We start from the raw sequence: 14,955 nt of genomic DNA on the forward strand, positions 1-14,955 counted from the left end.
ACTCTGAGCACTTCCTACATGCTCAGTTTCCAGATAACAACTGCTGCTATGGTTACTTGTTGTTATTATCAATTGGGGGTGGGGGTGACATGGGCCCCAGTGACACTCAGACCAGGAAGGGAACCTAGACAGGCCACCTCCCCAAGAAGACACGGACACACTCTATGTTATAATTTAAAAAAAAAAAAAATCCTTCAATATCTCCCATCCCCTCCCTCCCTCCCTCCCCCAAGCGGGGTCATCCCAGTGTGATTCCCACAGAGGCCAGGGCTTCAGTGGCCCAGGAGGGACAGAGGGTGGGGTCCCCATACATGGTGCCCATAAAGTCCCTCACGAAGTCGGGGAAGCGCTTCTCCACAATGCTGGCGCGTACAGCGCTCATCAGCCGCAGCTGCAGTGGGGAGGGGGGTCAGCAATCAGCCACCAGCATAGGGGAGACCCCCATCCCCCTTGCCTCACCCCTCCCAGCTACAGGCCCACCTGATAGGCGATGTTGTGGACAGTGAGGTGGTGCAGGGCCGCGGTGTTGTCGCTATGGAGCAGTGTGTGCAGGAAGGCCCGGCTGTGCCTGGGGACAGAAGGAGGGGGGTCAGCAGTGCCGGGTCCTGCCCCCCTCCCTGCCCTCCCCCTGCCCCCAGGCTCCATCCTCCCCTACTTTTGGCAGGTGGGACAGGCACACTCTGGGTCTATGGGGCGGAAGTCTTTCTCATACTGTTTCTTCTTCAGCGGCAGGTTCCCCGTGGGCACCAGGGCAGAGCCAAAGCGCTGGGGGTGGACAGGGGGAGGGGAAGGTGGGTCAACCAGGTCTTCCCCCCCTCCTTGGCCCCCGCAATCCCTCTCCGGTCTCTCCCCTGCCAAGGGCCTCACCGCTGTCCGTGTGGGGAAGACGCAGTCAAACATGTCGCATCCGAGAGCCACGCAGACCACCAGATCAGTGGCATAGCTGGGGGTGGGGCCGTGGGGGAGGGGAGCAGAGAACCTCAAGCCCTGGTCACATACCCAGGGCCCCCATCCCCAAGAATGGCACCCTCAGAACCACCCCCAGCAGAGGGCCATGTCCTCCTCAGTTCCCTCCCAAGCAGGGCTATGTCCTTCCCCCTCCCCGACCCCCAGAGGCAGGGGTTCCCAGGAATCCCCTCCCCGTAGGCAGGGCTATCTCCCCTCTCCTCCACATACCCGACCCCCATCAGGTATCGGGGCTTGTCCTTAGGCAGCCTTGAGGTGCTCAGCGCCACCATCCTCCAGAACTGGCCCTTGCTCTCACCCCCACTCAGGCCCCCGATGGCGAAGCCTGGCACGTCTCTCTTGGTCATCTCTAGGGGTGCAGAGGCAAGGTCAGCGGTGATCAGAAAAAAGGAAATAGGCCACAGTCTCCTCCTCTTCTTCCTCCTCACCCTCAGGGCAGACCCTGCCCAGACCTCCACAGGCCATCAGGAAAAGAAAATGTGACAGAGAGAGAGAGAGAGAGAGAGTGTATGTGTGGTGTATGTGTGTCTGGGGGCTGCTGGTGATCTCAGCTACCGTTTATAGAATGCCTGCTGCATGTCAGGGCTTCTTCTTCAATCCTCAGGAGAGAGGCCCAGGGCCCACACTCCCTTAGCTGAAACCTAAGATGAAGCCAGATGTGTTTCAAAATTTTCTAGGTTTTAGAACAGTGAACATCCTACATGCTGAAGAACAGCCTGTCATCAAACGCTGTAACATTTTGACAACAAAATGTGTAAAGACTCCTAACAAACTGGGGTCAGTAAGTCTGATCTTGCCACCAAATGAATTGCAAATCCTTGCATGTTTTGGATATTAGAAGTGGGCAGGGGAATTCCTGGGCGGTCCAGTGGTTAGGGATCTGCACTTCCACTGCAGGGGTGCAGGTTCGATTCCTGGTCAGGGAGCTAAGATCCCACATGCCTCGCAGTAAGACCAGAAAAAGAAAAAACAGAAGTGGGCAATTAGGCTCCAGAATTGCAGGGCAGGAGCTGCAGATCTGCACTGTGGTTGAGGCATGCAGAGCTTAAACCACTGGCCCCAGGCCACATATGCCAGAGGCTGGATTCGAACCCAGGTCTAGCCTCAAAACCAAGACTTATCTCTGGCCCCAGCTGCCCAGTTCAACTAGGGGGGAGGCCACAGCATTGACAAAGCAGGCCTGGTCTGGGGCTGGGTTTTGAAGCCGGAGTGAGCAGCAGAACCAACTGGGGATGAGTTGTTCAAATGCAGCTTCCCAGGTCCGCCCTGGCCCCAGACTCTGACCCAGTCATAGGGAGAGCCTGGGGGGTTCTGGTGCAGGCGAGACTCAGAGCACTGAGAAGCACCACCGGGACAGTGCTTGTCAAACTGCAGGTGGCTGAGAAATGAATTTGATTTGATGGGATGAGATCAGGGTTGTTGCTGTTGTTTTTTTTTTTTAATGAGAATAGAAAATATTGTATCAAAGATTCTCTCGTGTATAATGGTAAATGCTTCAGGAAGCCTTGGTTTCCACTCTTATATATGTGCACGCATCCAGAGCCATGACACGAAATGTACTTCTGACTGTGGGTCTCCATTAAAAAGACTTACTGGAAAAAAAAAAAAAAAAAAAAAAGACTTACTGGACCGGGGGGGGGGTGGAGACTGGGGGTGGTGGGCAGTTTGAGGACAAAAGGAATTACAACAGGACAGTCTTCACAACAGCATACACTGATGCCAGGTGCAGGTGGGACACCTTGAACAAATTTTCCCATTTATTCCTCACTTCGATCCCATGACATTGGGAGTATGTTCCCATTTTACAGAGGAAGAAAGTGAGGCTCAGAGAGGCCAAACCACTAGCCTAAGGATGCACAGCCGTGAGGCAACAGATCAGGGGGTTGGATCCAGCTGTGTGGACTCCAGAACCCAGAGTCTTGTCCGTGACACCTCACTGCCTTTGAGCCCCCATCTCTGCCTCCACTTTGTCTCCATGACCACGGTCTTGGTTCAGGCCTCACTGTCACCCTCACCCTGGGCAACTACTCCAGCTTCCTCTATGGGCCTTACGCTTCCTATCTCACTGGGATTTTTCTCCCACTCTCCCACTCAACAGCCTTCCATAGCTCCCCAGCACCTCGGTGTGCTGTCCCAGAGCCTCCACCATCAGCACAATGCCTCGGGCCCAACCCCTTGCTCCTGACTGACTGCATGTCTCACTCCCCAGGGATGGAGCAGCTCCATGTATCTGTTAATGCTGTAGGTTCCAGAGCCCAAGGTCTGGGTTCAAATCCCAGCTCTGCAACATGCACGCTGTGTGGCTGGGCGTAAGTAACTTAACAGCTCTGTGCCTCAGTTTCCCCTCCTATAACCTTGGGAACCTGGTAGTTCCCACCTTACAGGATCTTTATGAAACCTCAATGGGTCAGTCCATGACCAGCGTCTGGCATAGTGCCTGGTGAACACCCGAAAATTGATAGCTATTGGAATTTTTATTCTCCAAACACACTCTGCTCCATGCTGCCTGAGGGCCTTTGCTTCAGCTGTTCCTTCCACCTAGAGTGCTAATTAATAACCACTTTGTTAATTAATAACCACTCTTGTTTGTTAATAACCACTCTTGGACTTCCCTGGTGGCAGAGTGGTTAAGAATCTGTCTGCCAATGCAGGAGACACGGGATCAATCCCTGGTCCAGGAAAAGATCCCACATGCCGCGGAGCAACTAAGCCCGTGCCGCACAACTACTGAGCCTGCACTCTAGAGCCCACAAGTCATAACTACTGAACCCACGCGCCCCAACTACTGAGCCCACATGCTGCAACTACTGAAGCCTGCGCGCCTAGAGCCTGTACTCTGAAACAAGAGAAGCCACCGCAATGAGAAGCGCATGCACTGCAACAAAAAGTAGCCCTTGCACGCCACAACTAGAGAAAAGCCTGCATGCAGCAATGAAGACCCAATGCAACCAAAAAAATAAATAAATAAAAATTTAAAAAGAGAGAAAAAATAATAAATAAAAATAGGTGTTGCAATATTAACATCAGAAAAAAATAAAATTCAAAGCAACCCACATCAGGGGCTTCCCTGGTGGCGCAGTGGTTGAGAGTCTGCCTGCCGATGCAGGGGGCACGGGTTCGTGCCCCCGTCCAGGAAGATCCCACATGCCGCGGAGCAGCTGGGCCCGTGAGCCATGGCTGCTGAGCCTGCGCATCCGGAGCCTGGGCTCCGCAACGGGAGAGGCCACAACAGTGAGAGGCCAGCATACCGCAAAAAAAACAAAAACAAAAACAAAAACAAAACAAAAACAAAGCAACCCACATCAAAAAAAACAAGGAAACTATTAAAAAACAACAACAACACATAATAATCACTCTTGGGAACTCCCTGGCGGTCCAGTGGTTAGGACTCCACACTTTTACTGCCGAGGGCCTGGGTTCAGTCCCTGGTTGGGGAACTAAGATCCCACAAGCCCCAGTGCAGCCAAAAACAAAAACAAAAAAACCGCCAACTCTCTCAGCACCATCGCATGCCAGGCCCACGTGGGGCTCTCTGCAATGGAAAAGCCCTGGTCCTGTTGGCACATGGCTTTACCTTCGAGGCAGGTGGCCCGGAGATCCGCATCCAGCCCACCCTGGATGATGGCGAAGAGGTTCTGTTTGTCCGGTCGCTGATGGGCTGCAATGCACCGGTCCAGCCAGCGGATTGATCTGAAAGAGGACCCTGGTTGTAAGCCATAGGGACTTGGTGAGGGGTAGGGAGACAAGGCTGCAGGACCAGGATCCTCTCCCTCTCCCCCTCCCTCTCCGAACACACACACACACACACACACACACACACACACACACACACACACCTGTACATGGCCTCTTCCACACGTGGCCCTGTCACAGTGCTGCTGACCACATCATCCAGCTGCATGATGATGTCTGAGCCTGGAGAGTGAGACAGGAACACAGTCACTGGGAAAGCCCCCACGTTGAGGACAAGCTGGACCCCAGGTCCCTCTCCAGGTCTTGCTGACTCCCATTTAACCCCCAATCTGCTTATACAGCAACCAGAGGAAGCTTTTCAAAATGCACATCTGATCTTGCCACCCCCCAGCTAAAACCCTGCCCTGGCACTACTGTAGAATAAAATCCCACCTCAGGGATTCCCTGGCGGTCCAGTGGTTAGGACTCGGCGCTTTCACTGCCGAGGGCCCGGGTTCAATCCCTGGTCGGAGAACTGAAACCTCACAACCTGTGCAGTGCAGCCAAAAAAAAAAATCCCACCTCTGCAGATTTACCCTTCAAGAACCAAATGACGTGTGTAGCAAGTGATTCTTCACAGTGTGTTGGGTAATAGCAAGATGGGAGTCCAAGTGTCACAGGGGTCTAGTTAAGTAAACCATGGTCCAGGCCTTAATGGAAGGTTCTTTCCCACAATTCCAAAATCCAGAAACTTCTCAAAATCATAGGATTTTTCTTATGCTTATGGCATCCTCATTTGGCAGCAAAACCTGAGACAGTTGTCATCTTCTTTTTCTTTTTCTTTTTTTTTTTTTTTTCCGGTACGCGGGCCTCTCACCGCTGTGGCCTCTCCCACTGCGGAGCACAGGCTCCGGACACGCAGGCCCAGCGGCCATGGCCCACGGGCCCAGTTGCTCCGCGGCTCGCGGGATCCTCCCAGACCGGGGCACGAACCTGCGTCCCCTGCACCGGCAGGCGCACTCTCAACCACTGCGCCACCAGGGAAGCCCAACAGTTGTCATCTTTTTAAAAACCTAATTTACTGTGAAGGTTCATAAGTGTTAATGCAATAAATGTGAAGTGTAGGGACTTCCCTGGCAGTCCAGTGGTTAAGACTCTGCACTTCCACTGCAGGGGGTATGGGTTTGATCCCTGGTCAGGGAACTAAGATCCGGCATGCCGCACAGTGCAGCCAAAAAAAAGAAAAAACAAATGGTTAAGATGGTAAATTTTATGTTATGTGTATTTTAACAAAATTTTTTTTAATTGAAAAAAAAGAAGTGGGCTTCCCTGGTGGCGCAGTGGTTGAGAGTCCGCCTGCCGATGCAGGGGACACAGGTTCGTTCCCCGGTCTGAGAGGATCCCACATGCAGCGGAGCAGCGGGGCCCGTGAGCCGTGGCCGCTGAGCCTGCGCGTCTGGAGTCTGTGCTCTGCAACGGGAGAGGCCACGAGAGTGAGAGGCCCGCGTACGGCAAAAAACAAAAAAAAGTGAAGTGTAATACCACAGGGTACTGCCCCAGACCCAATTGAGGTACTGTGTAATAAATGGTATGTACCTTTTATTATCTTTCTAAAATGTGAGAATTCTGAATTCTGACACCTATCTGGCCACAAGAATTTCAGATTAGAGACTGTGGACTTATAAGTTAGAAATCGCAAGGAAATATTGCCAAGATGTATCATCATAGGAAAAAAGCACAGTGTACCACACTAGCCAAAGATGGGGCGATTTGAGAAGCAATAAGGATTTTAACTGCAATTGATTGAAATGTATCAAATACATTTAAACCCATGAGTGCATGGAGATCCTAAAAAACTAAACATTAGTTTATCATTGCTAGAAGATGCTACGTAATCAACCCATAAAAACTAGTAAATGAGGGAAAAGAATGAATCCCACTCTTCCTGTGTGAACTAAACTGCTTGCTCTCCCAGGAGTAGGTGAGAAATGTTTCTCTTTACAGAAGTAATCTGGCTAATAAATGAAGAAAGGATGACAGAATTGGAACATCACCGGTTTGCAATTCCTAATAATGGTTCCTGGGGAGGAGCATGACAGCTCACTGGGAGAGACAGGCAGACATCAGATGCCCCCTGATGGACAGACACACTGTGAAGACTTCTTGCCAAAAGGAAGAAGGACTTGAATCTGGCTCTAACCTCTAGATCCAAGTACCAACCTACAGGAAATCTAGAGGGTGGAGGAAAACTATTACACGACACCCAGGGCATGCAACCAGCAAAATTCAGACCCGGTGAAACACTATAGGGCAAAGGAACCAGTTTCTTCAAGAAGCAAATTGCTGGGACTTCCTTGGTGGTCCAGTGGTTAAGAATCTGCCTTCCAATTCAGGGGACGTGGGTTCGATCCCTGGTCAGGGAACTAAGATCCCACATGCCGCGGGGCATCTAAGCCCATGTACCACAACTAGAGAGCCTGTGTACTGCAACTACTGAACCCACACGCTCTGGAACCCGTGCACCACAACTATAGAGAAGCCCGTGCGCCTCAACGAAAGATCCTGCGTGCCACAACTAAGACCCGACACAGCCACAATAGATAGATAAATAAATAAATAAATAAATAAATAAATCTTTTTTGAAAAAAGAAGAAGCAAATTGCTGGGGCATCCCCTGGCAGTCCAATCATTACGACTCTGGGCTTCCACTGCAGGGGGCATGGATTCCATCCCTGGTTGGGGAACTAAGATCCCACAAGCTGCTCGGCTCGGCCAAAAAAAAAAAAAAAATTTAATGAAAAAAAAAGAAGCAAAAAGAAAAAGCAAATTGCTAAAAAAAAAAAAATGGAATTGGAAGGCAAAACTATATGATATGTAATATATATAATATATTAAAAAAGACAAGAGATCTTTCAAACAACTGCAGTATCTGCACATTATTTGGATCCTGAAGTAAACACACTGTAAGAAAAACTGACATTTATGAAATGACTGGAACGTTGAACACTGGCCAGATATTTGATGATGTTAATGAATTATTGTTAATTGTTTGTAGGTGGGATGATGGTATTGTGATTATGTTTAAAAAAAAAAAAAAAAAGAAACTATGGGTCTTCCCTCGTGGTGCAGTGGTTAAGAATCTACCTGCCAATGCAGGGCACACGGGTTCGAGCCCTGGTCAAAGAAGATATCACATGCCGTGGAGCAACTAAGCCCGTGTGCTGCAACTACTGAGCCTGTGCTCTAGCCCGAGAGCCACAACTACTAAAGCCCGTGAGCCACAACTACTGAAGCCTGCGTGCCTAGAGCCCGTGCTCCGCAACAAGAGAAGCCACTGCAATAAGAAGCCTGTGCACTGCAACGAAGAGTAGCCCACGCTCACCGCAACTAGAGAAAGCCGTGCACAGCAACGAAAACCCAACACAGCCAAAAATAATAAATAAATTTTTTTAAAAAACTATGTTTTGGAGATAAAAATTAAAATACTTAGAGGTGAAGTGGTAGGACGTCTGAGATTCGGTTTGATATAATACAGATGATCTACGGAGACTAAGAAGCTAGAAAAAGAAAACCAATGCAAAACTAGCGAAAAATTAAAAAATAAACAAGATACATAAGATTGCAACTATCAAAAAATAAAATAAAATCAATGAAGCATATCTATTAACTAGTATGTTATTTGGCTATAAAAAGGAATAAAGTACTGATGCATACTACAACATAGCTGAACCTGAAAAACATTATGTTAAGTAAAAGAAGCCATTCACAAAGACCTCCTATTGTATGATTTCATTTACATAAAATGTCTAGAATACACAAATCTATAGAGACAGAAAGTAGATTACATAGGACTGGAGGAGGGAGGAATAGGGAGTGATTGATAATGGATACAAGATTTCTTTCTGGGGTGATAAAAGTGTTCTGAAATTAGATTGTGGTGATGGTTGTACAACTCTGTGAATACACTGAAAACCACTGAACTGTACATTTTATATTTATTTATTTATTTATTTTTGATCTTCTTTTTTTTTTAATTTTTTTTAAATCTTTGGCCGCACTGTGCAGCATGTGGGATCTTAGTTCCCCGACCAGGGATCACACCTGTGCCCACTGCATTGGTAGCATGGAGTCTTAACCACTGGACTTCCAGGGAAGTCCCAACCTGTACATTTTAAATGGGTGAATTGTCTGTATATCATATCTCAATAAAGCCATTTAAAAAAAAAAAGAAGTCAACAAAACAGAAAACCAACAAATGAAGAAAATGAATAAGCCAGAAGTTGGTTTTTGGAAAAGATCAACAAACTCGAAATCAATAAACCCCTAACAGACATCAAGAAAGAAGAGATCACAAGTTTTTAACATCAGGAATGAAAAAGGAGACATCACTACAGGCACTATAACATTAAGAGGTTAATAAGAGAATATTAATGATCAACTTTATGCCAAGAAAGTTGAAATAAAGTTCAAGGAATGGCCAAATTCCTTGAAAAATCCAACTTATCAAATCTGACCCAAAATGAAACACAAAATCTGAATAGCCAAATCAAAATGTCAAATAAATCGAATTCATCATTAAAAACCTTACCACAACAAAACTCCAGGCCCAGGGGGATTTACTGGACAATTCTATGAAACATAACACCAATCTTAGACAAATTCCAACAGAAAATAACATGGGAGAAGCAAAGTGGGCTATGATACTAATGAAACATAATGGCTGTGACCTGGTGATTGTTGAAGCTGGGTGACAGGTCAATGGGGTTGTGTCTATTTTGGTATACACTTGAAATTTTCCAAAATTAATAAAAATGCAAGGTACAGAAGAATGTGCCATAAATAGCATGCTCTCATCATGGAAAAAATAAGAATAGATTTGAACTTGCTTGTATTTACATAAACTCTGGAAGAATACATAAGAAACTAGAAACAGTGGTAACTTGTGAAAGAGATGGATAGAATATAGGCATGGGAAGACCACTGTTTCCTGCACACATCTTTATATAGAAATATATACAAAATGTTTTCTTGTTCAAGTTTTTTCTTTAAAGGACAAACCAAAACTCACAAGGTCCTGTAGGACCTGTCCCCAACACCTCCCTGTCCTCACCCTACACACACACACACACACACACACACACACACACACTCTCCCTAACCCACTCAGCTCCAGCCATGCCAGTCTTGGTCCTGCTTCAGGTCCTTTGCACTGGTTGCTTCCTCTTTCCAGAACATACTTCGCCCCTTTGGACATCGAGTTTATTCCTCCTCATCCATATAGGTTTTAGGCCTAGGGCAACATTCCCTGAGCCTACAGACTGAATCATGCCAAAAGTCCCATGTACTTGGCCTTCACAGTCAGGGTCCCAACCTTATATCTATTTGTGCCTTTAAAACAAATTTTTTTTTTTTTTTGGCTGCACCATGTGGCTTGCAGGATCTTAGTTCCCTGACCAGGGATCGAACCCGTGCCCCCTGCAGTGGAAGCACAGAGTCCTAACCACTGGACCACCAGGGAATTCCCTAATAACTTATTTTAATAATAATATATAATTATTCAAAATGTTAAATGCACCCCCAATTTAAAAAAATACAACAGGATATTTGGTGAAAAGTCTCTTGCCCACCAAGGGAAGGATTACAAAGGGGCACAAGTAACCCTTTAGGGGTGATGGACATGTTCACTATCTTGATTATGGTGAAGGTTTCGTGGGTGTACACATGTGTCAAAACGTACCAGAGGGTACACTTTAAATATGTGCGGTTTATTGCATGTCAATTATATCCCAATTTTTTAAAAAGGAAAAGAATTTAAATGCTCCCTGTCTACCCAGCTCTTCAGTTCCCTTCCCTCCGAGAACCTATACTAGTTTCTTATTTTTCTTTCCTGAGATACCGTAAGCAAATCATGTGTTTGGGATTTGGGTTTTTTTTTCCCAATACAAATGGAAATATACAATGCACTCTACCTGCACTGTTTTTTGGGGGTTTTTTTTTCTCTTTTTTCTGCCTTTCTAATTAAGATGTTTTCACCAATGCCTGTCTCCCTTTTGGACTGTAAGTTCCACGGATGGTACGGCACCAGCACCCAGGCCCATTGCTATAAGCAGAAGCCACAGAATCTGTACATAGAGGGGTCTAAAAGCACCAGTCTGTTTGGAAGATGGGAAGTTTTGAACCTGTTTCCATAGCACTTTATGAGATTGAGAAATGTTAATTGTCCTTATCAAGGAATAGGGGATATTGATGGAGATGGGAGGGGTCTAAAGCCTCCCCGATACCTCCCTTGTTGCCCCCATTATTTCAACATATCTTTGCCCAGCTAATTTACTATTTAAGAGAAACAGTAACAAGAAAGATAATACGAAAAGCTACTAATACATGTCAGGCATTGTGATAAGAGATTTACTGACATTACATCGTCATTTTTGTGAACTATCCCCTCAGGTGAGGCTCAGGGAGGGGGAGTGACTTGCCCAAAGCCGAGCAGCACGAAAAGAGCAGGCCCGCCTCACCTCCACCTCCGAAAGTCAGGGGAAGGGGCGGCTCCCCGGTATCCGCTCACCCAGCGCGTTCTGGATCTCCACGGATCTCTCGGGGCTCAGAAGGGTCTCGTCACCATCGTAAGGGGAGCGGAAGCGGACGCCCTCCTCCGTCACTTCGGACAGGGACACCAGGGACACCATCTGGAAGCCGCCGCTGTCCTGAGGGAAACCCCACCGCAGGGCTGACAAGAACGGGACTGGGAATATCCACGCCCAAGGAGGGCTCTCGGATCCCGGCGCTGACCCCGCCTTACCGTCAGCAGGTTGTGCGGCCAATTCATAAAGCCGTGGAGACCGCGGGCTTTCTGGATCAGCTCAGGGCCCTGGGGTGGGGGAAGAAGGGTCAGGCTAGGGGTGAGGGCAACCCTTGGGGCTCATATTGGGGCGACAGGGTTGGCCAACTTCCATCCTCGCTGGTTCCTCACGCCCAGCACAAGGCCTGAGCCATCCGGGACTCTCGATATGCGTTTTGTCGATAGAGTTTAGGAGGCGTGCCCGGGTCTAGGGAATCTCCTGGGCTCCCCCACGCTTCACCGCCGCCCAGCCCGGGGCACAGCCCACCCACCGGCCTCAGACCCAAATGGTAGGTGTTGCCCAGGCAGATGCGGCAGCCCAACGCGTCCAGTTGCTCAGCCGTGATGCCCTTCATGGTGGCCTGCGTGCCCACTGGCATGAACACTGGAGTAGCCACCGGCCCATGTGGCAGCCGCAGCTCCCCTGCCCGGGCCCTAGAGCGGCTACACTCGGCCACCAGTCTCATGATGCGCGGAGCCGACTCCAGGGACGTCGGGCTGACAACTGCCGCCATCTTGCCTGCCGGAACCACGTGGTCCGTGGAACACCCTGGGCGGCGCCATGTTGGCTGAGGTCACGTGGCGCGCGACGCGGGCCGAAGTTGAGGGAGAGCGTCAGATGAACCATGGAAACGGACGTCTGCGAGCTTGTCTCTGCGCTGCGCCCAGTTAGTTCCCACAGGCAGCACACTGCTGCGAAACATTAAAATTGTCTTGGTTTGGAGGCCCGTTCCTGCCAATTCCTCGAAGTAAAAGCCTCTCTAGCTATAATTTTATCTTCCATCAAATGGGCCGAATAATAGTATCTAGACATAGGGACGTTGCGAATACTGAATGACAGGATGGATGTATATAGATTTTTACACAGTGCCTGACGTAATCTTTTGTCAATTTTTTTTTTGGCCGCCCCTCTCAGCTTGCGGGATCCTAGTTCCCCGACCAGGGATACAACCTGGGTCCTAACCCACTAATAATAATAATAACAGTATAGATATATATTAATACTTTAATAATCTTATGGTTGGAAATGGAGCTGATATCTGACCTGGCCAGCAGAGGGCGCGTTTGCCCCAGAAGCCTTCCTTTCGGGACCACCCGCCGAAAGCCCGGCTGATCTCAGCAAGAGCCTGACCTAGAAGCCTTGGGCTAATGCTACCAGTTTCTCAGTGTGGTGGAGTCCTCACTGAGTCCACGTCTGGAAAGCGCCCACCAATGAAGCCCACCTCAGAGCCTTTGAACTTGCTATTGCCATTGTCAGCAACACTCATCTGATATTCCCACACTGGCTCATATTTTCACCGTCAGTTGCTCCTGACTCCCCCAATCTTAAAAACCCTCCACCACCGATGACTGTATATCACATATCCTGTAATTGATATGATGCTTTTAAAAACCTCTATACAGGACTTCCCCGGTGGTGCAGTGGTTAAGAATCTGCCTGCCAATGCAGGGGACACAGGTTCCAGCACTGGTCTGGGAAGATCCCACATGCCACGGAGTAACTAAGTCCGTGCACCGCAACTACTGAGCCTGCACTCTGGAGCCCGCGAGCCACAACTACTGAAGCCTGCGCGCCTAGAGCCTTGTGCTCTGCAATAAGAGAAGCCACCGCAATGAGAAGCCCTTGTACCACAACGAAGAGTAGCCCCCGCTCGTTGTAACTAGAGAGAACTGCAGCGTGCATCAATGAAGAGGCAAAGCAGCCAAAAATAAATGAATAAGATAAACAAATTAATTTTTTTAAAAAACCCTCTATACATTGACAATACCCAAATTTTTATTCTCAGCATAGTCTTCTCTCCTGAACTCCCATCTCCTCTTGAGAGATGCCTCCTTGACACCCCCAGTGGGCATCTGTAGACATCCAAACTCCACATGTCTAAAGCAGAATTCATGATTGTCCTCCCAAACATGCCTACCTACCTCCGTCTTCCCCTTCTCAGTAGTACCAGCTCATGCCCTCCACCTCCGGGACTGAACTTAAAAAAGGCCTAAAGGTTTGGAGAGATTAGTGTCACTACTGGCCAGGCTGTGATTTGGAGGGGGCCAAAAAAAAAAAAAAACAATGAAAAGAAAAGAAAGTCCAATCATATAATATTTACTTTCTAATTTATTATATACATTTTATTTCCATTCCTGAAATAAATCCAGCTTGGTCATGGTATTCTTTTTTTTTTTTTTTGTTTTTTTTGCGGTACGCGGGCCTCTCACTGTTGTGGCCTCTCCCGTTGCGGAGCACAGGCTCCGGACGCGCAGGCTCAGCGGCCATGGCTCATGGGCCCAGCCGCTCTGCGGCATGTGGGATCTTCCCGGACCGGGGCACGAACCCGTGTCCCCTGCATCGGCAGGCGGACTCTCAACCACTGCACCACCAGGGAAGCCCGTGTGTATCTTTTTATTTGATATTAAAATAACTACTCCAGGGACTTCCCTGGTGGCTCAGTGGTTAAATAATCCACCTGCCAATGCAGGGCACATGGGTTTGAGCCCTGGTCCGGGAAGATCCCACATGCCACGGAGCAACTAAGCCCGTGTGCTGCAACTACTGAGGCTGTGCTCTAGAGCTAGCGAGCCACAACTACTGAAGCCCACGCACCTAGAGCCCGTGATCTGCAACAAGAGAAGTCACCGCAATGAGAAGCCCCCGCACCGCAACGAAGAATAGCCCCCGCTAGCCGCAACTAGAGAAAGCCCGCACACAGCAATGAAGACCCAACGCAGCCAAAAATAAATACGTTAAATAAATTAAAAAAAAAAAAAAAACTACTCCAGGGGACTTCCCTGGTGGTCCTGTGGTTAAGAATCCGTCTTCCAGTGCAGGAGACGAGGGTTCGATCCCTGGTCAGGGAACTAAGAACCCACATGCCGCGGGTCAACTAAGCCCGCGCGCCGCAACTACTGAGCCCACACACTCTGGAGCCAGTGCTCCACAACTAGAGAGAAGCCCACTCACCGCAACGAAGAGCCCGTGAGACACAACGAGAGATCACACGTGCCGCAATTAAGACCCTATGCAGCCAATAAATAAATATTTTAATATTTTTATAAATAAATAAATAATAAAATAAAATAACCTCCCCAATTACTTTCATGTTATGATAACCCTTAAATATTTTTGTATATCCCACTATTTAGAAATTTTTTGTCTCGTTTGTGTATATTTAGAAAACAACAAAAAGCTGGATTTTTGTACTTTTCCACCGTTCCAATGATCTTTGCCTTTTATTGATAAGTTTAGTCGATTTACATTTATAATGGTTACCAATATACATTTATAATGGATCTGATACCATCTTTTTACAGGCTTTCTATTCTTGTAGCTTCTGTGGGTTCTTATATTTGTTTTTTCTTTCCTATCTCTCTTGCCTTCTTTTGAATCAATCAAAAAATTTTTCTCAATTCATTTTCCCTCTTATTTTATGAAACTTCTGTGCACTTTATATTTTTGTGGTAGATGCTCTAGCAATTTTAAGTGGCAT

General features: G+C 47.9%; 1 protein-coding gene across 1 annotated transcript; it reads right to left on the bottom strand.

Annotated features, from left to right (window-relative positions):
* Nucleotides 1-163: 163 nt before the first annotated feature.
* QTRT1 (queuine tRNA-ribosyltransferase catalytic subunit 1) lies at nt 164-12,011 on the bottom strand. The gene is made up of 10 exons (XM_027085158.1): nt 11,749-12,011; nt 11,438-11,506; nt 11,204-11,342; nt 4,803-4,881; nt 4,541-4,656; nt 1,177-1,315; nt 868-943; nt 656-765; nt 481-568; nt 164-391 (listed from the first exon to the last, which is right to left on the bottom strand). Exons 1-10 carry the CDS (start codon nt 11,989-11,991, stop codon nt 239-241), a joined length of 1,212 nt encoding a protein of 403 aa, XP_026940959.1. The 5' UTR covers nt 11,992-12,011; the 3' UTR covers nt 164-238.
* Nucleotides 12,012-14,955: the final 2,944 nt, after the last annotated feature.

This window comes from Aethalodelphis obliquidens, unplaced genomic scaffold (genome assembly GCF_003676395.1).
Source record: "Aethalodelphis obliquidens isolate GAN/ISIS:26980383/991018 unplaced genomic scaffold, ASM367639v1 scaffold53, whole genome shotgun sequence".
NCBI classification, from domain to species: Eukaryota; Metazoa; Chordata; class Mammalia; order Artiodactyla; family Delphinidae; genus Aethalodelphis; species Aethalodelphis obliquidens.

Excerpts from the sequence above, each read along its gene's own strand:
- QTRT1 (XM_027085158.1), bottom strand. The coding sequence starts at position 11,991 with ATGGCGGCAGTTGTCAGCCCGACGTCCCTGGAGTCGGCTCCGCGCATC. Across the intron at positions 11,343-11,437 it reads GGCCGCACAACCTGCTGACG|GACAGCGGCGGCTTCCAGAT; the intron begins GTAAGGCGGGGT and ends GGTTTCCCTCAG. Across the intron at positions 944-1,176 it reads CGATACCTGATGGGGGTCGG|CTATGCCACTGATCTGGTGG; the intron begins GTATGTGGAGGA and ends CCCCACCCCCAG.